The 25,000-nt window shown below is 44.2% G+C and overlaps 1 protein-coding gene across 2 annotated transcripts in view; it reads left to right on the top strand.

The window, feature by feature from the left end:
* LOC110492586 (plexin A3) overlaps positions 1-25,000 on the top strand; it is a 189,828-nt gene that overhangs the window by 5,964 nt on the left and 158,864 nt on the right. For both annotated transcript variants that reach the window (XM_036947590.1, XM_036947589.1), the window contains exons 2-3: positions 686-1,957; positions 3,201-3,383. In XM_036947590.1, the coding sequence (XP_036803485.1) occupies positions 773-1,957; positions 3,201-3,383 (1,368 nt within the window). In that variant the 5' untranslated portion in view covers positions 686-772. The remainder of the gene's footprint in view (positions 1-685; positions 1,958-3,200; positions 3,384-25,000) is intronic.

Genomic DNA, 25,000 nt, shown 5'->3' with positions numbered 1-25,000 from the left:
CAATAAGGGTCTTTTCATATCCCAGTCCTAGCCCAGGCTGTTGAGGTGCCATAAGGGTCTTTTCCTATCCCAGTCCTAGCCCAGGCTGTTGAGGTGCCATAAGGGTCTTTTCCTATCCCAGCCCTAGCCCAGGCTGTTGAGGTGCCATAAGGGCAACTTTCATTCCAGAAGCTCTGACCAGTGGGTGTGAGGGGGGAGGAGCGATGTCTGACCCACTGATCACTATAGCATTACCCTGTGGTCTGCAACAAATATATCGCAGGGCATCCTAATTTTCCACTGTTTGTTTGTATATTTTCTGTTGTTGTCATGTTCTCTTTTCCTAGTAGCAATACTTCCTAATTAACAAATGTGCTCAGGATTAGTGTTAGTGATGGCTATAAAGGTTTATTAGCAATCCATTGAGTGAAGGTAGTGGGACAGACAAGCCCTGGCACCAGCCCTATAATCAATACACTCCCCCAAACCTCCCTCACACTCACAGCTGTGTCAGTGGCTGACTTGCACATTTAGTCATTAATATCTCAAAATCGACTACAGTCAGGAGTTGGTGGTGGGGGGAGGGGGACACTGAAAAGTGAGGAAAATTGAACAAGATTTTTCTCCATCTACTTTGAGGGGACACTACTTACTCATGTATTCAATACTGCAATCCATCCTAACCAACATATCTTTTTCATTTCAGACATGAACCACTGAACTGAGACAGACAAAGGACTGCCATAAGCTCACGTGACGAGCTCTATTCTCCCACCACCAAAAGGTCTCCATCATGACACCCAAATGGCTGGTGGTATTTGTCCTTTTTCTCCACTCTGGGACTAACAATACATTCCCCATGGTCCCGACCGAGCTCCCCCCTGAGACAGGCACCTACAGGGTCACAGACACCAGCCTGACTCATCTCACAGTGCACAGCCGGACGGGAGAGGTCTATGTGGGAGCAGTGAACCGCATCTTCAAGCTGTCTGCCAACCTAACAGAGCTGCGTTCACACATGACTGGCCCCGTGGATGACAACGCCAAATGTTACCCCCCTCCCAGCGTCCGAGCCTGTGCACATAAACTGGAGTCCTCTGACAACGTCAACAAGTTGCTGCTGGTTGATTACGCTGGCAACCGCCTGGTAGCATGTGGAAGCATCTGGCAGGGAGTGTGTCAGTTCCTGCGACTGGAGGACCTCTTCAAGCTGGGAGAGCCCCATCACCGCAAGGAGCACTACCTCTCTGGAGCCAGGGAGGCTGACGGCATGGCAGGAGTGGTGGTTGACAGTACAGAAGGGAAGTGGAAGAATGAGAAGAAGGGGGGCAGCCGGCTGTTCATTGGGGCAGCCATCGATGGCAAGTCAGAGTATTTCCCTACCCTGTCCAGCCGTAAACTGGTCACTGATGAAGAGAGTGTTAACATGTTCAGTCTGGTCTACCAGGATGAGTTTGTGTCATCACAAATCAAGATACCCTCCGACACCCTGTCCCTCTACCCGGCATTTGACATTTACTACGTGTATGGATTCTCCAGCCGTACCTACATCTATTTCCTGACGTTGCAGCTGGACACACAGCTCACCCAGATGGATGCCACCGGTGAAAAGTTCTTCACCTCCAAGATAGTGCGGATGTGTTCCAACGACACTGAGTTCTACTCTTACGTGGAGTTCCCCCTGGGCTGCACCAAGGAAGGTGTGGAGTACCGGCTGGTCCAGTCCGCCTACAAGCACCGTCCAGGTCGGATGCTGGCCCAGGCCTTGGGGCTGTCTGAGGACGAGGATGTGCTGTTTGTCGTGTTCTCCCAGGGCCAGAAGAACCGGGCCAACCCGCCTCGGGAAACAGTCCTGTGTCTCTTTACCCTGCATCAGATCAACCTGGCTATGAGGGAGAGGATCAAGTCGTGCTACCGTGGGGAAGGCAAGCTGTCCCTGCCCTGGCTGCTCAACAAGGAGCTCCCCTGCATCAACACGGTGAGTCATCACCGTTTCATTTCAGTAGTTCCGCTCAAATCAAGTACTTCTATCCTGCCTCAGGCCCCAGCCCCAGAGCAGGCAATATTCTGCTGGGTTTGCATTCATATTTCATCCATACCTCATTAACTTCAATAGCCCAAATTCTCCATGAATATATTGAAACATTTAGCAGGCTTGCAAACACGTTCTAGGCATAGGATATCCTATCCCAGCCCTAGCCCAGGTTGTTGAGATGCCATAAGGATATCTTAGCCAGTCTCCACCTTATGACGCTTTGGTATTTTTACATCCAGAATCATATTTCCAGTGACTATACAACATGAAAAGTCACAGCTGATCTATACTATGTTTGATAAAAATTGAAGAATTTATATTCCAGTAAAACGTTATCCGGGATAAACCGTAAGACAGAGCAGTTTATGTGGATGGAGGGTTTTCTCCTATGAAGCTGACTCCAGTCATATCACTGTACTGTGAGGCAACTCGTGAAACATACAGTGAAGTAGTGATCCATGTAAATACTGTGCAGCAGGCAGGGTATTTAAACGGATGTATCTTTATAAGGGCACCTCTCTCAAGGATTTAAATCAAGAACAGTTGAAGGGCTGCTGCCAAAACTGTACTTATAAGATGTTCTGTCAAGGCCTGTGTGTAAAGGTACATTTCCCTCCCTCCTTGTGCCCTAATGGCTGATGGCACCCCGTTAGTTTTTCGGTCAGAGCTGGGCGGATGGAGAGGAGAACTACGAGTATCAGTATCTGACCTGGGTCCTATAAGGAAGTGGGGGCTTGTTTTTATTAGGAGCAACAGGGCCCCCTGTAGCTGATGCAAATCTGCTCTTGATGATGGCCTGGTTCATGGACATCATTAGCCCCTTCTCATGCGCAGCAATAGCCCTTGCCCACATCATGAGAGTGTGCGTGCCAGACTCTGGCACAGGCCTTGTTTGATATAGTTACTCTTCATAAAGGCTCAACAACAATAATGGTTTGTTCCTCTGACACCGGCATGTTTTGAATCGCTATACATGCCAAGAATTCACCAGGTGCTTTTTATTACTTTTCTTATCATAGTAATTGATGACATGTTCATGTTTCTTTATGTATGTTAGAGGTGTAGTGAAACTCCCAAATTCTATTAGCGTTTTGTGTATTCCAGGCCCTAAATGATTAAATAGGCTACATTTGATCCAAACCTTGATACACTCTGAACATTGTCCCCTTCTCGTTTTGTTTTACAGCCGAAGCAGATTGGTGATGACTTCTGTGGGCTGGTGTTGAACCAACCTCTTGGGGGTCTGCGGGTGATAGAAGGGACCCCTCTCTATGACGACGGCGTGGACGGTATGGGAGCGGTAACAGCCTACACCTATGGAGATCACTCCGTGGTGTTTGTGGGAACCCGGAGTGGACGCCTCAAAAAGGTAAGGGAGACATTCTGATTCTTTCTGTTCAAATGGGCCGATCAGTTATTCCCTGGCAGCTGTGTTACAATTTTCTACACGAAGCCATACCAGGTGAAGAAGGCCTGGGGGAAACCCTGGTGCTGTAGGCAGAGATGGGATTTCACCCCACACCAACCACTTTGTCCGATTTCTTTTGCGCTGTGATTCAATATTTGTAGAACATTGCATGATACAGTACAGATGCTTTTTTGGTCAAAAACAGGATTGAATATTCCGTGATATTTCTAGTGGAAGCCATGAGGGTCTTTTCTCAGTTGACTCGATAAAAGAGTTATGAAAATAAATTATATTTCTCTGGGTAGGAACTTGTTGTTGTGTAGATATGACCTTCCTGACTTGAGTTGGCGGTAGAATATGCTCAGCCTCCATCTTATTCTGAATGGATTTATTTTCGGTTGCCGCTCTGCTGGGAGTTGACACAATGTTATCATCGCGGCTCAGTCATTTAAAATAGATGAAGAACATCAGCAGTTAGTCATTCAGGGTTGAAATGCTGGGTACTTTATATTCAATGGAAGCTTGTTTTCTCAGAATGATGTTTAAAATCCACATGTATTTATTTTTGAATACCACTGACCTAGTTGCACTTCATTTCTGATCAAAATAACATCAGGGGATCTTATGACATCAACTCTATAGAAATGTTACCTTCTTATTACTCTATTGAATTCATTGTAGTTCAACATGTTATGCATTATAGACTTTTTGATTTCTATACAGTACCAGTCAAGCGTTTGGACACATCTACCCATTCAAGGGTTTTTCTTGATTTTTACTATTTTCTACATTGTAGAATAATAGTGAAGACATCAAAACTATGAAATAACACATATGGAATCATGTAGTAACCAAAAAAGTGTTAAAACTAATCAAAATATATGTTTTATTTGGGATACTTCAAAGTAGCCACCCTTTGCCTTGATGACAGCTTTGCACACTCTTAGCATACTCTCAACTACATGATTCCATATGTGTTATTTCATAGTTTTGATGTCTTCACTATTATTCTACAATGTAAAAAATAGTAAAAATAAATAATAAAATAATAAAAACCCTTAAATGAGTAGGTGTGTCCAAACTAGATATTTTTCATCACACCTCCTCATGTGGATCTGTGGTTTCCATCCGGTGTGTGAACCTCAGACTGGCGTGGAGACAGAGTTGTAGTAGAGTACACAGTAATAGGTCTTTAGTTATAAGCACTAACCAATGACTTCTAGGATCCATTTAAAGACTATAATGATTTTGTCCTTTCATAACTGTCTGACATTGAAAAGTTAAAACAGTTACTGGAATACCATCTAGAAGGACTTGGAATACCATCTAGAAGGACTTGGAATACCATCTAGAAGGACTTGGAATACCATCTAGAAGGACTTGGAATACCATCTAGAAGGACTTGGAATACCATCTAGAAGGACTTGGAATATCACCTAGAAGGACTTGGAATACCATCTAGAAGGACTTGGAATACCATCTAGAAGGACTTGGAACGCCATCTAGAAGGACTTGGAACGCCATCTAGAAGGACTTGGAACGCCATCTAGAAGGACTTGGAATGCCATCTAGAAGGACTTGGAACGCCATCTAGAAGGACTTGGAACGCCATCTAGAAGGACTTGGAACGCCATCTAGAAGGACTTGGAATACCATCTAGAAGGACTTGGAACGCCATCTAGAAGGACTTGGAATACCATCTAGAAGGACTTGGAATACCATCTAGAAGGACTTGGAACGCCATCTAGAAGGACTTGGAATACCATCTAGAAGGACTTGGAATACCATCTAGAAGGACTTGGAATACCATCTAGAAGGACTTGGAACACCATCTAGAAGGACTTGGAATACCATCTAGAAGGACTTGCAACACCATCTAGAAGGACCTGGAACGCCATCTAGAAGGACTTGGAACGCAATCTAGAAGGACTTGGAACGCCAGCTAGAAGGACTTGGAACGCCATCTAGAAGGACTTGGAATACCATCTAGAAGGACTTGGAACGCCATCTAGAAGGACTTGGAATACCATCTAGAAGGACTTGGAACGCCATCTAGAAGGACTTGGAACGCCATCTAGAAGGACTTGGAACGCCATCTAGAAGGACTTGGAATACCATCTAGAAGGACTTGGAACGCCATCTAGAAGGACTTGGAACGCCATCTAGAAGGACTTGGAACGCCATCTAGAAGGACTTGGAATACCATCTAGAAGGACTTGGAACGCCATCTAGAAGGACTTGGAACGCCATCTAGAAGGACTTGGAACGCCATCTAGAAGGACTTGGAATACCATCTAGAAGGACTTGGAATACCATCTAGAAGGACTTGGAACGCCATCTAGAAGGACTTGGAACGCCATCTAGAAGGAATACCATCTAGAAGGACTTGGAACGCCATCTAGAAGGACTTGGAACGCCATCTAGAAGGACTTGGAACGCCATCTAGAATTTTGGACATTCTGACATAATGATAACCCAGCTGAATGTGGCGATGCCTGGAGAGGGATACATTTGATGCTATTTCAGTCACTCTCCATTGGTTTTGTGGACAGGAGAACGCAGTTTGGCGCCCTAGCAGAGAGAATCATGGTCTACTCCCACAATGTTCTATGAAAAGAAAAACAGCCCATGACTCACCCTGCCCTCTGTGCCCACTGTTTACAACAATAACATTATACCAAATGGTGCTGCTGAGAATTGATGCCCTCACTTTCCTACTCGGCCAACTCCAAAACATCATCCCTCCCCTAGTGTTCTATTAGATTCAAACTAGTGTGTGCTATTGCCTATCTTTGACTATCAAGTCATTTAGTCTACTTTCTCGGCCTTTGAAATAAAAGCCTGAGATTGGATGAGAAGACATTTTTATAGTACAATCAGTAAGATTGTGTTTTTTTAATTTATTGGAATCAATAATCATTCTCTTATAAATGCCTCAGTCCCTGGTCCTTGTATAAGTTAAATGGGTGGTCTGTCCCAGTTAACCATTTCATATGAGAGAAATTCCATGAGATCTTGGGCAGGATGTAGAGACTGACTTAGCTACTTTTCACTTGACACAGTGATTATACACCCCAGTTCTGTGTTCTTACCATCCTATTCCCAGAGCAGAAAGTAAAATGTGCTCACATACACACTGAAAAGCATGGGCTTAGTTAGAAAGTCTTCTCCTTGGAGAGTAGTGTCGTGTTTTGTTTTCTATTCCGATTATTTATGAGGTCCCCTGTTGATACGTGTATCAATATATTCCCTACCTCCCATCTTTTTGCTTGTTGCTAAGATGACTGGGTCACAAGGCTATGTCTACAAGCCAAGTTTGGGGTATTTAGCCCATACTGATGACAGTATCTGTCAAGATGATTCAGTACCTAATATGTTTAAAAGATCTGCATTGATAATACAGAGAGATATTTAGGATCACCTCAACTGCTCATTATCCCACCTCGAGTTTTTAAGATGCTTTTTTATTTATTTGTAATAATGACAATTACAACAATACTGAATGAACACTTATTTTAACTTAATATAATACATCAATAAAAATCCATTCAGCCTCAAATAAATAATGAAACATGTTCAATTTGGTTTAAATAATGCAGTGTTGGAAAAGTAAAAGTGCAATATGTGCCATGTAAAAAAGCTAACGTTTGAGTTCCTTGCTCAGAACATGAGAACATATGAAAGTTGGTGGTTCCTTTTAACATGAGACTTCAATATTCCAAGGTAAGAGGTTTTAGGTTGTAGTTAATATAGTATTTATAGGACTATTTCTCTTTATACCATTTGTATTTCATGTACCTTTGACTATGGGATGTTCTTATAGGCACTATAGTATTGCCAGTGTAACAGTATAGCTTCCGTCCCTCTCCTCGCTCCTACCTGGGCTCGAACCAGGAACACATCGACAACAGCCACACTCGAAGCAGCGTTACCCATCACTCCACAAAAGCCGCGGCCCTTGCAGAGCAAGGGGAATAACTACTCCAAGTCTCAGAGCGAGTGACGTTTGAAATGCTATTAGCGCACACCCAGCTAACTAGCTAGCCATTTCACATCGGTTACACCAGCCATTAGGCTGATAGGCTTGAAGTCATAAACAGCGCGGTGCTTGCGAAGAGCTGCTGGCAAAACGCACGAAAGTGCTGTTTGAATGAATGCTTACGAGCCTGCTGCTTAATTATAACATAATAACACACAGAAATACGAGCCTTTGGTCATTAATATGGTCGAATACGGAAACTATCATTTCGAAATGATGGGTGGCATCCCTAAGTCTAAATATTCTTGTTACATTGCACAACCTTCAATGTTATGTCATAATTACATAAAATTCTGGCAAATTAGTTCGCAATGAGCCAGGCTGCCCAAACTGTTGCATATACTGTACCCTGACTCTGCGTGAGAGAAATGACACAATTTCACCTGGTTGATATTGCCTGCTAACCTGGATTTCTTTAAGCTAAATATGCAGGTTTAAAAATATATACTTCTGTGTATTGATTTTAAGAAAGGCATTGGTGTTTATGGTTAGGAACAGTCGTCCAACGATTGTGCTTTTTTCGCAAATGCGCTTTTGTTAAATCATCCCCCAGTGTTGCATCGATTAAATGCAACGCAGGACACACTAGATAAACGAGTAATATCATCAACCATGTGTAGTTATAACTAGTGATTATGATTGATTGATTGTTTTTTATAAGATAAGTTTAATGCTAGCTAGCAACTTACCTTGGCTTCTTACTGCATTCGCGTAACAGGCTGGCTCCTCGTGGAGTGCAATGAGAGGCAGGTGGTTAGAACGTTGGACTAGTTAACTGTAAGTTTGCAAGATTAGATCCCCCGAGCCGACAAGGTGAAAATCTGTTGTTCTGCCCCTAAACAAGGCAGTTAACCCACCGTTCCTAAACCGTCATTGAAAATAAGAATGTGTTCTTAACTGACTTGCCTAGTTAAACAAAGTATAAAGGTATAAAAAAATATATTTTTAAATCGGCAAAATCGGCTCCCAAAAATACTGATTTCCGATTGTTATGAAAACTTGAAATCGGCCCTAATGAATCGGCCATTCCGATTAATCGGTCGACCTCTAATGCAGATCATCATCATTAATTCATTAGGTGTGTAAAAACTGTAATTTGCATTATTTACTAACCCAGTTGGAGGGATTGGGGTTTATTTAATTTGTGAGTGGATTATGTGGTTGTGGTGCATGGATTATTGTGAAAGAAGAAGACAGGAGACTGCAGAGGCCAAGCCCTGACAGGGAAGTCAAACATTCACACAATCTAAAAAGGGCTTATTCCCACCAGTCACTGGCTGCTTTGTTGTTAAACCCAATCTCAATAGAAACCCAATAGATTACAGTTACACTTAACAGAAAGTGGACATTGCACACGTTTCATCCTGTGGGTGTTATGTTTTTACTGTTGTCTGGTGAAATGCTGCTCTGAGGGATAGATTGTTGTGGCCCAGTGTGGAGTATTAGACTACCTGCCATAATAGGGAGCTAGAGAATGCAGGAGGAGGCTATATAATCACACCATATCTCCTCCCAGAATGGCTTGTTTGTTTTGGCAAGAGATCAGAGAACACAAGCCGCTTTCTGGAGCCATGCGGAAATTACCCATGAGCCCCTAGTATTTCCTGTCCCCTACCAATGTCTTTCACAGTGGCATATGTAGGAGAGAGGAACCAGCGTTAGGTCTGACTGAGAATATGAAAATAATAATAATTTTAAGTTGTGAAAACGGAGCTGAGCGCTGCTTTGAATGTATTCGTGTTGATTTCTGAGATAATACTTTGAGGCAAACACAAAGGGACATCATAATTATAAGGTTATAATTATGAGTGAACGGTGATTGCATCTGATTGATTTGATTTTGCACCTGCACTCTTGTGCAGGTAATGAACAGCTGTGTCCTTGTTTGGGATTCTGTTAATTCTATTACACACTATTGTGACACCGAGCAAGATGCATTCAGCTGAAACAACTGTAATGTAGTCAACGGTTTGCAAAAATCATTGAAATGTAGATAGCACAGTGGCGTTAATATAGCAGTGGTTGGTTGGTATCATGCACCTCCCCATCACCACTGTGGAGGCTACAGTGAGACATCTATTTCTGCTGAAATAGGGAAAGGCCTTTCTGGATCACATAATCTGACTCAGCAACAGGCTGTGTATGAGACCAAGGTTGTCAGGTGTATTTTATTGCTTGTGCTGGTGTGGTGCCACTGCTGATGTTATTGTGTGTGTGTCTGTGTGTGTGTGTGCGTGTGTCTGTGTGTGTGTGTGTCTGTGTGTGTGTGTGTGTCTGTGTGTGTGCGTGTGTGTCTGTGTGTGTGTGTCTGTGTGTGTGCGTGTGTGTCTGTGTGTGTGTGTGTGCGTGTGTCTGTGTGTGCCTGTGTGTGTGTGCCTGTGTGTGTGTGTCTGTGTGTCTGTGTGTGTGTGTGCGTGTGTCTGTGTGTGCCTGTGTGTGCGTGTGCGAGCGTGTCCGAGTGTGTGTGTGTGTGTGTGTGTGTGTGTGTGTCTGTATGTGTCTGCATGTGTGTGTGTGTGTGTCTGTGTGTGCGTGTGCGAGCGTGTCTGAGTGTGTGTATGTGTGCGTGTGTGTGTGTGTGTGTGTGTGTGTGTGTGTGTGTGTGTGTGTGTGTGTGTGTGTGTGTGTGTGTGTGTGAAACTGTTCTAGTTTTTGAATGCTAGCCATCTTATCTCGTCTTCCAAAGGGAACTCATGCAAATCAAGTTTCCAAGACAGTTTTTAATAATAATTTGTTTTAATATTAAAGCTAAAGCAATAGTTTGTTTTGTTGTTGGCTTTTCATAATACTGCGAATATTTCATAGCTGGGACTCAATAATAAATAATGCCATAAGCTGAGAATATATTGAATATATTATTAAGATTCAACATTTTACTGTAGTGGCAATCCATAGCACAGTAGTGATGGGGGGAAAAATCTATACATATACATATTGCAATATTATTTTGGCCGATATTATCTTGATACTTTGACTCCAAGTAATTATAATTTTTTTTTTTACATACATATCATATCGGTACTTAAGTATCATGATAATATCGTATCGTGAGGTCCCTGCCAATTCCCACCCATAAAGGACAGTCAGTAAGATCTGACCATCCTATTGGTTACCCTAACAGTTTATATGTACAGCAGTAGACAAGCTGTACAGGTCAGGTGTTACCTGTATGACATGGTCTGCACCCCTGTGTGTGTGTAACCTTTATTTAACTAGGCAAGTCAATGTCTCCTGTTCTATTTTCCCTGCGTCTGTCCTGAGTGGCGTCAGCCTCAAATTGGATTGGAAGCTAATTCAGCAGTATAAATCAGTGTTGGGTGAATGGGCTGTGAAGCAGGCCAGGGCCCAGATTTACGAGCCGTCCCAGCCCACGGCAGGTTTGATCGTGGGGAAATCTGTTTGCCATAAATCCCCCGGTCCAGAACAAGGCTGAGTGATGTTGGGTCTGGAGAACAGGGGCCATTGTTCTCCATGTGTTGTTGCTGCTGGAGTGTTGATGCTGGAGTGTTGATGCTGAAGTGTTGATGCTGGAAAGTAGATGCTGGAATGTTGCTGCTGGAGTGTTGATGCTGGAGTGTTGCTGCTGGAGTGTTGATGCTGGAGTGTTGATGCTGGATTGTTGATGCTTGAGTGTTGCTGCTCGAGTGTTGATGCTGGAATGTTGATGCTGGAGTGTTGATGCTTGAGTGTTGCTGCTGGAGTGTTGCTGCTGGAGTGTTGATGCTGGAGTGTTGATGCTTGAGTGTTGCTGCTGGAGTGTTGATGCTTGAGTGTTGCTGCTGGAGTGTTGATGCTTGAGTGTTGCTGCTGGAGTGTTGATGCTGGAGTGTTGTTGCTGGAGTGTTGCTGCTTGAGTGTTGCTGCTCGAGTGTTGATGCTGGAATGTTGATGCTGGAGTGTTGATGCTTGAGTGTTGCTGCTGGAGTGTTGATGCTGGAGTGTTGATGCTGGAATGTTGATGCTGGAGTGTTGATGCTTGAGTGTTGCTGCTGGAGTGTTGATGCTGGAGTTTTGTTGCTGGAGTGTTGCTGCTTGAGTGTTGCTGCTCGAGTGTTGATGCTGGAATGTTGATGCTGGAGTGTTGATGCTGGAGTGTTGATGCTGGAGTGTTGCTGCTCGAGTGTTGCTGCTGGAATGTTGATGCTGGAATGTTGATGCTGGATTGTCCACTCACATGTAAGGGAGAGTTCTGAAGAGCTTTTGCTACAATATCTCTATCAGATCATTGTCGTGTGGAAGTGTGCCAAGTGTGTTATATTTCTATGGCATACATTCTAGATTTTTTGTGGCTTTTGATGTTTGGATGGTGTTCTTATGGTGAAGAAAGAATTCCTGGACTTGTGCTGCTTTTCATTGACATTTTCAAGGTTGTCGAGCAATTCAAGCAACGCCTCACAAAACATACGGTTGGTGATTCATAGAAATTGCTAAGCAATCAGCCTTTCCAAGGGTCAAGGGATCAAGTGAATTTCTGACAGGTTTTATATCCTGAGAATCTTGTATTGAACCTGAAAAACACTAACCACTAACCAGCTATTCATTAACTAGAGATTCCTCTGCCTTTTTCGAGAGGTCTCAGTTCCATCCATGTTTACTACATACAGTTGCGGTGAAATATATGTACACCTTCACACTTTGCACTATTAGCAATTTCTTCTAAAATAAGTTAAAATTAAATCAACATTTGTTTCATTTACAACTGCACAGGACCAAGATTTTTTTTTAAAATACATTTTTCACTTCAAAGTAAAAACAATTGCCTGATCTTAATTATTTAGGATTCAATTCAAATTGTAGGTGCCTACCGGGTAAAAATAACTATTTAACCAGTTTTGAAAATAATAACCAAAACATTCTGCTCCATTACACTTTGTAAAGTGTAAGGGTGCCAATTTATACACTACCGTTCAAAAGTTTGGGGTCACTTAGAAACGTCCTTGTTTTTGAAAGAAAAGCACATTTTTTGGTCCATTAAAATAACATCAAACTGATCAGAGATACACTGTAGACATTGTTAATGTTGTAAATTACTATTGTAACTAGAAACGGCTGATTTTTAATGGAATATCTACATAGGTGTACAGAGGCCCATTATCAGCAACCATCACTCCTGTGTTCCAATGGCACGTTGTGTTAGCTAATCCAAGTTTATCATTTTAAAAGGCTAATTGATCAATAGTACCCGCAAAACACCAGTCTCAACATCAACAGTGAACAGGCGACTCCGGGATGCTGACTGTCCTGAATCAGGACAACAGTTTTCAGCTGTGCTAACATAATTGCAAAAGGGTTTTCTAATGATCAATTAGCCTTTTAAAATGACTTGGATTAGCTAACACAACACTGGAACACAGGTGTGATGGTTGCTGATAATGGGCCTCTGTACGCCTATGTAAATATTCCATACCAAATCTGCCGTTTCCATTTACAATAGTCATTTACAACATTAACAATGTCGACACTGTATTTCTGATCAATTTCGATTTTATTTTATTAATGGACAAAAAAAATGTACTTTTCTTTCAGAAACAAGGACATTTCTAAGTGACGCCAAACTTTTGAACGGTAGTGTATAGTTAACCACAACTGTAACAACATTTTAGACAATCTCTCTGTTGCCCCAGTAACTACCCAACACACGAGTAGCAGACTAGTAGCATACCTCTCAACAGACCATCACACAGCAGTTCCCATCAGCTTTGCCATGCCCAGAGTGAGCTGTTGTTCTGTTTGACAGGAGCACAGGGTTCGGGAGAGCCAGAGAGGAAGGTCGCTGCTGTGGTGGTGAGAATGGGAGAGACAGGAGAGCTGTTAAACAGTAGAGCGTTTTAGATGTGGTGGGGGGACGGGGACGGGGGGATAGCTTCCAGATGTGTATCTCATTCTCTCTACCATCTTTCCTTCTGTATTTAACTTCTTGTGATGAAGCTATGTTGCTGATGGAAGAGCAAAGTGGGCTTGTTTTTACTCTCTACTTGAAACGATGTAGGGCGGCAGGGTAGCCTAGTGGTTAGAGCGTTGGACTAGTAACCGGAAGGTTGCGAGTTCAAACCCCCGAGCTGACAAGGTACAAATCTGTCGTTCTGCCCCTGAACAGGCAGTTAACCCACTGTTCCCAGGCCGTCATTGAAAATAAGAATTTGTTCTTAACTGACTTGCCTGGTTAAATAAAGGTAAAATAAAAAATAAAATGCTATGAGTTACTGAGTTGTACCTGGTGTGGCTAAAATGGGAGTTGAATCCTTCACTGTCATGACATTGATACTGTAGTAGTGTTGTTGTTTATCTCATTAGAATCTCTCAGGAATGATCTCTTTACCGCTCTGATCTATCTGTATCTCATCAAATCAAGCTTTATTTATACAGCACATTTCAGACATGGAATGCAACACAATGTGCTTCACAGGGAAAATAACAAATAAAAAACAAGGAAAATAAAAGCTGAAATATTTACTACAAACTGCCCAAATCTGTCCCTCTTGGATATGTCCTTGTCTGAGCATATTCTTTTTTATAATTTAATGGCGTCCCTCTCATAACTTCATTAAGGTCACCGCTGCCATCATCGTAAATGCACAGTGCAGCACTTAAGCACCTGTGTCTGGCTGTCTGCTATAAAGTCTCAGTCCTCCTGCCTCCCGCCTGGTGAGTCAGAACCTGCCTTCAGTAGGAGGGAAACATTTCTCTTCATCTTTACGACTTTGTAGGCCATTCCGTCATGAACGGGAACAGTTTCTAAAATCTTCGACAAGAAAATGATGTATTTTTTTCTTCAGTTGGTCAAGATGCAATGTAGCTGCAAAAGCCTGGCTCTTCCTGCCAGACACATTTAGTCATTCCCTGCTGTCCTGCTGTCTCTCTGTCTCTGACTGCAGGCTCTAGCATCAGGCTGGACGCAACCTTGGTAGTCTGCTGAGGTAACGATCCAGTAGGTTTATCGTTTGTCTTCTTCTTCTGTGACCCCACATATCAACCTCCCTGCTGTTTCTGGACGATGAAAGGTCATCATGAGTCAAGATGTATTATGTTGACAAATAAGTGAGGTATGCTGAAATTGCATGAATATGTTTGGAGAGGCCCAGGAACATCCCTTTCATAAGATGTTGATGATAGGCTAAGGCTTTTGTAGAAACACTGTAGTGATGTACCGTGGCATAGTTCATCTGTCATTACCTATTAGGAATTCTCCACTACCCATGATTATATTTTTCTGTTAAACAACAATGTTGCCGTTTTAGTTGCAGCATGTGTGTGAAATTTCTTGACAACCGAGAGTCCCGAATTGGTGCTGTAAGCTGGTGTAACCGATAGAGATAGAGCTGGTGTAACTGATATAGAGATAGAGAGAGAGATATAGAGATATAGAGATAGAGCTGGTGTAACTGATGGAGATAGAGCTGGTGTAACTAATAGAGATAGAGCTGGTGTAACTGATAGAGATAGAGCTGGTGTAACTGATGGAGATAGAGCTGGTGTAACTGATATAGAGATAGAGCTGGTGTAACTGATGGAGATAGAGCTGGTGTAACTGATAGAGATAGAGCTGGTGTAACTGATAGAGATAGAGCATAACTGACTGTTATGGATGAAGACCTTCGGGATTATATAACAACATCTGGCTGAAGACGGGACGGCCAGGCATTCGTGTGGTTGAGTCCGTTTCTGCGGTAACATGGACTCTTAACAACATGATGAAACTTTGAAATGGCTAAAAACAAGCAATACCTGCCTGGTATTGTGATGCAATAATGTCCATGGTAATGTAAAACGTTAACTGATGTGGCTGATGCAGGACTATATATTTTTTTAAATTGCTATTCAAACGGTTACGACGACTGTGAGCATTTGGCTGGCCAATTACCGTCATCCAAAATCCCCTGACCGGGACAGTCCTATGTACCAGTCCTGACCGGTACAGTCCTATGTACCAGTCCTGACCGGGACAGTCCTATGTACCAGTCCTGACCGGGACAGTCCTATGTACCAGTCCTGACCGGGACAGTCCTATGTACCAGTCCTGACCGGGACAGTCCTATGTACCAGTCCTGACCGGGACAGTCCTATGTACCAGTCCTGACCGGGACAGTCCTATGTACCAGTCCTGACCGGGACAGTCCTATGTACCAGTCCTGACCGGGACAGTCCTATGTACCAGTCCTGACCGGTACAGTCCTATGTACCAGTCCTGACCGGGACAGTCCTATGTACCAGTCCTGACCGGGACAGTCCTATGTACCAGTCCTGACCGGGACAGTCCTATGTACCAGTCCTGACCGGGACAGTCCTATGTCCCAGTCCTGACCGGGACAGTCCTATGTACCAGTCCTGACCGGGACAGTCCTATGTACCAGTCCTGACCGGGACAGTCCTATGTACCAGTCCTGACCGGGACAGTCCTATGTACCAGTCCTGACCGGGACAGTCCTATGTACCAGTCCTGACCGGGACAGTCCTATGTACCAGTCCTGACCGGGACAGTCCTATGTACCAGTCCTGACCGGGACAGTCCTATGTACCAGTCCTGACCGGTACAGTCCTATGTACCAGTCCTGACCGGGACAGTCCTATGTACCAGTCCTGACCGGGACAGTCCTATGTACCAGTCCTGACCGGGACAGTCCTATGTACCAGTCCTGACCGGGACAGTCCTATGTACCAGTCCTGACCGGGACAGTCCTATGTACCAGTCCTGACCGGGACAGTCCTATGTACCAGTCCTGACCGGGACAGTCCTATGTACCAGTCCTGACCGGGACAGTCCTATGTACCAGTCCTGACCGGTACAGTCCTATGTACCAGTCCTGACCGGGACAGTCCTATGTACCAGTCCTGACCGGGACAGTCCTATGTACCAGTCCTGACCGGGACAGTCCTATGTACCAGTCCTGACCGGGACAGTCCTATGTCCCAGTCCTGACCGGGACAGTCCTATGTACCAGTCCTGACCGGGACAGTCCTATGTACCAGTCCTGACCGGGACAGTCCTATGTACCAGTCCTGACCGGTACAGTCCTATGTACCAGTCCTGACCGGTACAGTCCTATGTACCAGTCCTGACCGGTACAGTCCTATGTCCCAGTCCTGACCGGGACAGTCCTATTTCCCAGTCCTGACCGGTACAGTCCTATGTACCAGTCCTGACCGGTACAGTCCTATGTACCAGTCCTGACCGGTACAGTCCTATGTACCAGTCCTGACCGGGACAGTCCTATGTACCAGTCCTGACCGGGACAGTCCTATGTACCAGTCCTGACCGGGACAGTCCTATGTACCAGTCCTGACTGGGACAGTCCTATGTACCAGTCCTGACCGGTACAGTCCTATGTACCAGTCCTGACCGGGACAGTCCTATGTACCAGTCCTGACCGGGACAGTCCTATGTACCAGTCCTGACCGGGACAGTCCTATGTCCCGACAGACTGCCTCATAAGAAAACATCATTTGACATGGTTTCTTGCAAGGACAGAATACAGAAAGATTAGGAGTCATAAAGGCCTAACAAACTGTCCGTGAACACAGTGTGGGTTATGTTTGGCTTTTTAACATAGTTGGGCCAAAGAGGCTGATTTAATATTAATGTTCCCTTTACGTTAACCTATTTTTATTTAATTAGGCCTGACTCCGTATTTCAAGGGAGTGACCCAAGGCTATGGTTAGGCTTTGGTTTATAAAATGGCTCACCACCCCATTTTGGCAAACAACTATCACTGGACTATTTATATGTTTTGTTTCATGTCATTTATTTTTTTTTCTAGTTTCTGTAAAGGAAGGAAACTGGATATTTTGAGACTGACATGGTTTGTCCAAAGTAACTAGCATTTTCAATTCCTGCGATCATGTTGGAGGCAGAGAGCTAATTGGAAGAGACAGATGGTGAAAAAACTCACCAGACACTTTTCTATTTCAACACAGACACCTTTAATCCTGTTCTAAATGACTAAGCAGACACCTTTAATCTTGTTTTAAATGAACAAGCAGACCTTTAATCCTGTTCTAAATGAACAAGCAGACACCTTTAATCCTGTTCTAAATGAACAAGCAGACACCTTGACACCTTTAATCCAGTTCTAAATGAACAAGCAGACACCTTTAATCCTGTTCTAAATGAACAAGCAGACACCTTTAATCCTGTTCTAAATTACTAAGCAGACACCTTTAATCCTGTTCTAAATGAACAAGCAGACCTTTAATCCTGTTCTAAATGAACAAGCAGACACCTTTAATCCTGTTCTAAATTAACAAGCAGACCTTTAATCCTGTTCTAAATGAACAAGCAGACACCTTTAATCCTGTTCTAAATGAACAAGCAGACACCTTTAATCCTTTTCTAAATGACTAAGCAGACACCTTTAATCCTGTTCTAAATTAACAAGCAGACACCTTTAATCCTGTTCTAAATGAACAAGCAGACACCTTTAATCCTGTTCTAAATGACTAAGCAGACACCTTTAATCCTGTTCTAAATGACTAAGCAGACACCTTTAATCCTGTTCTAAATGACTAAGCAGACACCTTTAATCCTGTTCGAAATGAGCAAGCAGACACCTTTAATCCTGTTCTAAATGAACAAGCAGACACCTTTAATCCTGTTCTAAATGAACAAGCAGACACCTTGACACCTTTAATCCTGTTCTAAATTAACAAGCAGACACCTTGACACCTTTAATCCTGTTCTAAATGAACAAGCAGACACCTTGACACCTTTAATCCTGTTCTAAATGAACAAGCAGACACCTTGACACCTTTAATCCTGTTCTAAATGAACAAGCAGACACCTTTAATCCTGTTCTAAATGACTGAGCAGACACCTTTAATTTAAGGCTTATTACAACCTATACACATTGGAATTGAGTGTATGTGTAAACATCCCAAATCCATTTAAGGGATAAATCCGTCTGCAAGACAGACACGGAATCTATTACCTGTTGTCTTCACTTGCTGCCTGGTCGGCCAGCTGGCCTCTCCTCATCTCATGGGAGGCTTGATCTCAGTTTCTCCCTCCATTTAGTTGTTGAGTCAGAATGCTGTTCTCAGTCAGTGTGTGGTGTATCAGCCGTTTCAGATGTATGATGTCAGTGGTAGGGGATTGTGGGATATGTATCCGGGGACCTCAGAGAGCAAGGGGTGAAAGTGGATTTTGCTCAGCGACTTTTTAAGCCAGGCACCTGGAACTAGGTAATTTTCCCAGAAAGAAAAAAATGAGAATGAGGTTTGGGGATGGAAGGGAGGGAGGAGTGGGGATAGGAGGGAGGGAGGGGGAGGCGTGGGGATGGGAGGGAGGGGAGGAGTGGGGAGGGAGGGAGAGGAGGGGAGGGTAGGATTGGGAATGAGGATTGGGGATGGAAGGGAGGGAGGAGTGGGGATGGGAGTGGAGAGGTGTGGGGAGGGAGGGAGGGAGAGGAGGGGAGGGTAGTATTGGGAATGAGGATTGGGGATGGAAGGGAGGTAGGAGTGGGGATGGGAGGGAGGGAGGGGGAGGCGTGGGGATGGGAGGGAGAGGAGGGGAGGGGAGGGTAGTATTGGGAATGAGGATTGGGGATGGAAGGGAGGGGAGGAGTGGGGATGGGAGGGAGGGGGGAGTGAGGAGGGAGGGAGGGAGAGGAGGGGAGGGTAGTATTGGGAATGAGGATTGGGGATGGAAGGGAGGGAGGAGTGGGGATGGGAGGGAAGGAGGGGGAGGGAGGGGGAGTGGGGATGGGAGGGAGGGGAGGAGTGGGGATGGGAGGGAGGGGGAGGAGTGGGGATGGGAGGGAGGGGGAGGAGTGGGGATGGGAGGTTTGGGGAGGGGGAGGAGAGGGGTATTTCTCTAAAAGACTGATTTGAGAAGTGAAGCAAATGGCAAAAAAAGGGGTGGGGGTGTATTGGGCTCATAACCTGTCCAGAAATATAGGTGAGATGATTGTTTATGGGTGTAAACATGGACATGATGGCTAAGTCTACATATGAGCTACGTATCAAACTATTGGTGCATCAAATGCCATCACATTTACCTGTTGATGTTCTGTTTAAAAGTGTCTGCTCCACCACCTTTAGTTTCAAGTTAGTCAGAAATAGAATGATTAGATTTGTCTGGCTTTCGTAACCCCTGTTTCGCTGAGGAGAGGAACAAGCAAAGACCGTAGACAATCCTTGTGGAAAAATGAAAATGAGCAGCGAATTTAGTCTCTAGGAGAATTGTAGGCTAGCTTTTGACGATCTTGAAAGGGGTGGTGATGAAATCTGTCAAATGAATCAGTTTAGTATTTCAGATTTTTCTGTCATTACTGTCCATTGTCTCTGGGGAAGTTGAAGGCAGGAAACACTCCTCTATGGAGCACAGTAACGGGGAAACAAAGGTCTGTGTGTGTGTGTGTGTGTGTGTGTGTGTGTGTGTGTGTGTGTGTGTGTGTGTGTGTGTGTGTGTGTGTGTGTGTGTGTGTGTGTGTGTGTGTGTGATGGTTTGGCTCTAATAGTGCTACATATAAAACTTGCTTCATTAAGACTTCTTCTTCACTGGTGATGTCCTTGATGTTTGTCTGGATCATCACATTATTCTGATCAGAAGGTTTATATTATACTTTCTACAGTATTATGTAACACATACTGCATGTACACTGCCAGTAGAATCTGATACATGTGTTTGTTGTTATATAAAGAACAGGAAAACTATGCAGATTCACACATTCCAGGAGATGTTTTGTGCAAATGGCATTTACCATTTTTTTCCCCTCCTCCAGATCCAAGACAAGGGTCTCAACAATATGACACGAAAATCCTCTCATCAAAATGCTGATCAGCTCCATACACTGACTGTTACTGCTGCTTGTTTTGAGATATTTCCTGACAGTAATTAATTACCTCAGCACTGTTTGCCCGTTCTGTCGGTGTTCAGTGTTTAGTATGCCGAGCGGTAGGATGTGACGGCTGCCCTCACCATTGTTGCCTGGGATAGATTTCTAAATGAATCATGCAATCTTGAAAAGCGTTGCTTAATGGCAGTTTGCACAGTAGATTAGACCGACCCCAGTCCCCTTGCGCCCGGATTAGATGGTGGTGCAGCGATTCGTCTCCCTCTGCTGAAGATACAGCAGCGTTCACAGTGTTTAGATGCTGTAAATTCATTCTCCTGGTTGAGATTGAGTGCTAGAAACATCTGAGAGGGATCATTCTTAACTGACCATTTCCATTGGTTGGGAACAGCTGCTATAGCGGACTCGTCTAATGACGTGCTCATGCTCTTACTGTTAATTACATTTGCAGCCTTTAAACTGTATCCATGGCCGAGGCCTCCAGTCCAGCCCCGGGCCGTGCTGCAGCTTGTTTTCTCAATCAACACCCCAGACATTTTCTTAATCAACACCCCAGACAGAGGCAGAGACGAAGGGGTCACCGTGTCTCAGTGCGGTTAGCAGAAACACCCTGACCTCTGTTTGCGCCTGAGGAGTTTTTTGGCTGTGGTGCTCTGCCTTGTGCTGTCTGGGTTTATCTACGCTGAACAGATCTGCTGTGTGTTCCGCTCTGTGGGGGAAATGCTGTTCCAGCCATGGGTGAGCTGGTGCCACTGGCCCTGAGCGGCGCTAGCCCGGTCCTCTGTTTACACAGCTTTTATCGTCATTTTGCTCACATGGCCTCTGTTAGCGTGTTGTCACCTCATCCACAGCACAGCCTCATAGTTTTTACTGTTTAGTTTTGGGGCCCTGAGAGTTAAATGTGACCTTGGGTTTTTAAGTGCCCTTGTAATGATCTGAACATCTTTTTGAAATGTGTTTTTTGTCTTCCCCTCTGATGTTGTACATCATCTGTGAAGATGACAAATTAAGATCTCCTCTTCCTTCTTTGAATGATTATTTTCCATGTATTTGTTCGATAACTATTGATTACCCTTCTTCTCAGCACACACAGAGAGGATATGCCAGATGTCTGTGTGGAGGACAGTGTGCCTCGGAAGATTTTCTGCCTTCACATGAGGTGTAATCATATCCTGCTGGCAGTGTCATATTGGTTGTCTCCCCATCAACCTCCGTTCCCAACCCCCCCGGCCTCATCCTACCCGTCAGTCCACGGCTTAATCAGCCCTGACTGGCTCTTTCTTAAAGTGCATTGTGGGGTGCACATTCCCTGTCGAAGAGCTGACAGTCCCCCTAAGTAACTACAGTGTCCTCCAGCACCTCTATAGCGTAGCGTGCTGCTACACGGCTGCTCCTGTCTACTCAGCCTCCTTTGTCTCCACAGCATCACTATGACAGAGTGCATTGATAAAAGAGACACACCGTCAGTGTGGCATTATGAGCTTCTAATAGTATGTGTCCAATTCTTTCCCCTTATGTTGCGTTTAAGGCTCTAACTGCTAATGGCATTGTCAGGCTGAACAGCCGTTTGAACGGGGAGAAGGACGTTGATGTCTGTGCAAACCTTTCACCATCAAAGTCCCCCCCCTCCCCCTCTCACGCGCGAGGCAGGATGGTAGCTTGGAACAAAAATCTTCTTAAGGCCCTTTATATAGCATCCATTTTCATAGCCACCTCAGAGAATTGACAAGGATTTGAAGAATGGGACAGTGTGGTTTATTACAACATTTTATTCATTCAACAACAAAACAAACTGTTTCAGATACAGATGTAGCATCTTAATTTGAGCCAGTTTGCTACAGCAGGAAATAATCCTGGAGCAGCAGGAAATGTGGATTATAATTAATGGACATTTTTTAGGGGTTGAATCCCTTTTCGTAAGGGATCAAGTATGACATTTCAAAGTGAAAATTACAAAAACTTCAAAAGCCTTTTAAACCTCAAATAGCCACAAGTTTGACATGTTATCCGGCAACAAGGTGATCAAATGAATATCCTACAGCTGCATGACCCTTAACCTCTAGATTTATCTTTTTGAAATGTTTACTTCACCGTACATGAACTACGTGTCTTGTGCTTGGCCTGCTCTGTGCTATTTAATGTTATGACCATTTTTGTGTCCACATGAGAATTTACTGGTGCACAGGAAACAAGGTACAGAAATAGCGAGAGACAGGTCCTGTCTTCTGTCAGAGGAGAAACCCAGTCTGTCTCCATACAAAAAAAAGCAGCATTCAATTCAGATCTGAAACGTCTGATCTTGATTAAATCATTCATCTAGAAGATTAGATACTTATTGCATTTAGTTTCTGATTTAAGATGAGTAAATGATGACATATTGTAACTCACATGGCTAAATAAGGTTTTCATTTGAATTACGATTCAAGTTTGTTCTAAAAACAGACGACCTCTCATTTTACCTTGACAGAGGTTTTATATAATCTCTAGAAAGTGCCTTCTACGTCTTCAGAAATGAGAAACCAGTAGCAGATCCAAAGCATGGTTTGTAATGCAGCCTAGAGGTAGTCTGCTTGAAGACCACTGTTATCCAACACAGACAGTGACATTCCATTACTGACATATTTATTTTGGCGCTGCCAGCACAGTACATCTCAGTGCCATAGAATAAGAGAGAGAAAACTCCAACTGATAAATGTTATTTTAGACACGAGATACTTCTCAGTTCCCGGTGTTTATGCTTAGGGGTCCGGTAGGGATCCTGCCTGTTGAACCGGTCCAACACCCCCCCTTCGGTCACCAGGCGTCCCCTCCCCAGGATTGACTTACCTGCAGGCTGGCTACATCATGCTGAAGACATTTACAGGCCCCCAGAGCCCCACGGCCCGGCACTCTCTCCCCTCTCTCTATGTCTTGATGAAGTCAGGGAGGGAGAGGCTGGGTCGGGATCCACATTGACCCCCCCCCCATAAAGGGGTAGAGGATCTACATAAAGATGAAAGAAGATCATGAAAATAAGACAGCGAGGGATAGAGATGAGGAACATACGTAGACAGAGTGAAGCGTATGTCTGTCCCTCGCCTGGGTGATGACATACCTACAGTAGAGGTAATAAGGTCAGGTCAGGTAACCCCGCCCTCCTTGAGTGAGCAACTGTTTTTGGCTCAACCTTGGTCCGCTTGGGTCGTTGTCGGTAGTAGGGGGAATCATAACAAAAAGCTTTACAGTACATTTGAGATGTAGACTTCGGTGAGAGTGAGAGCACTTTACTTGACAAAGAGCTGAGTCAGCCCCAGTTCTGAGAGCCCTCTGCTCTCCTCCCAATTAGCCTCCAACTATCTGCCTCAAAACAGAAGCAAGACAACTCAGCCGGCATCCAGACATGATTGAGTCCATTGTTAAATTAATTAACATGAAGTGTACTGGAATGAGTGAATGCCTGAATCTGGCCATTTTATACATTGCATATGAATGTATAACATATGGGTTGTACCATCGTCATCGGCCACATTATTAAAATGGAGATAAAGAGTTTGCTCAGCAAATCTGGTTCTTGCAGTGGCGACGGACTTATAATAGCATTAATTTATTTAATTCTGTTTTTAAACGTGTATATCCAGTCTCCACTGTCTCTCTGTGAGAGCCACTATATTCTCATACAATTATTAAAGAAAGGCTTAATGATATTTTAATCAATATTATTGATTTTCCAGGGTTTATGACTCCGTTGAGCCCTGAGGTAATACTGTCTACAGTGTAGGACAGAGGAGCTAGAGCCCTGAGGTAATACTGTCTACAGTGTAGGACAGAGGAGCTAGAGCCCTGAGGTAATACTGTCTACAGTGTAGGACAGAGGAGCTAGAGCCCTGAGGTAATACTGTCTACAGTGTAGGACAGAGGAGCTAGAGCCCTGAGGTAATACTGTCTACAGTGTAGGACAGAGGAGCTAGAGCCCTGAGGTAGTACTGCCTACAGTGTAGGACAGAGGAGCTAGAGCCCTGAGGTAATACTGTCTACAGTGTAGGACAGAGGAGCTAGAGCCCTGAGGTAATACTGTCTACAGTGTAGGACAGAGGAGCTAGAGCCCTGAGGTAGTACTGCCTACAGTGTAGGACAGAGGAGCTAGAGCCCTGAGGTAATACTGTCTACAGTGTAGGACAGAGGAGCTAGAGCCCTGAGGTAATACTGTCTACAGTGTAGGACAGAGGAGCTAGAGCCCTGAGGTAATACTGTCTACAGTGTAGGACAGAGGAGCTAGAGCCCTGAGGTAATACTGTCTACAGTGTAGGACAGAGGAGCTAGACGAGTAGTCATGAGACCAACCTCATCAATACTGGTGCTTGGTTAGTTTCAGAGGAGGCCGTTATAGGGAAAGGATTTACATTGTACATTGTGACTGGTTGGAAAACTAAACCTGTTTGAGACATAACACGACTAGAGCCACAGGCAGGAAATTTGATGAGGCCGGAACTTAAAGGTAAATCAATTATTATTTGGTTGCCAGGGAGATTTACGCAAATCTGGCATTTCCCCGATGATTCTTCTTGTTTTTATTTGTCTCTCTCTCTCTGTCCCTACTATCTCTCTCCTCAAGATGTGATTAAAATGTTTGTGTTGTTGTCTGGGAGAACCCAGTGGGATCACTTGAGAATGCTGCTTGGCACATAGCTGTGGATTTGGCCCTACAGTCTGGGAGTGTTCTGGGGTCTGCTGCTTGGCACATAGCTGTGGATTTGACCCTAAAGTCTGGGAAT

The sequence above is a fragment of the Oncorhynchus mykiss genome, chromosome 16, assembly GCF_013265735.2.
Source record: "Oncorhynchus mykiss isolate Arlee chromosome 16, USDA_OmykA_1.1, whole genome shotgun sequence".
Lineage (NCBI taxonomy): Eukaryota > Metazoa > Chordata > Actinopteri > Salmoniformes > Salmonidae > Oncorhynchus > Oncorhynchus mykiss.
The sequence above is the reverse complement of the archived record's forward strand: the minus strand, read 5'-3'. Positions and strand labels throughout refer to the sequence as shown.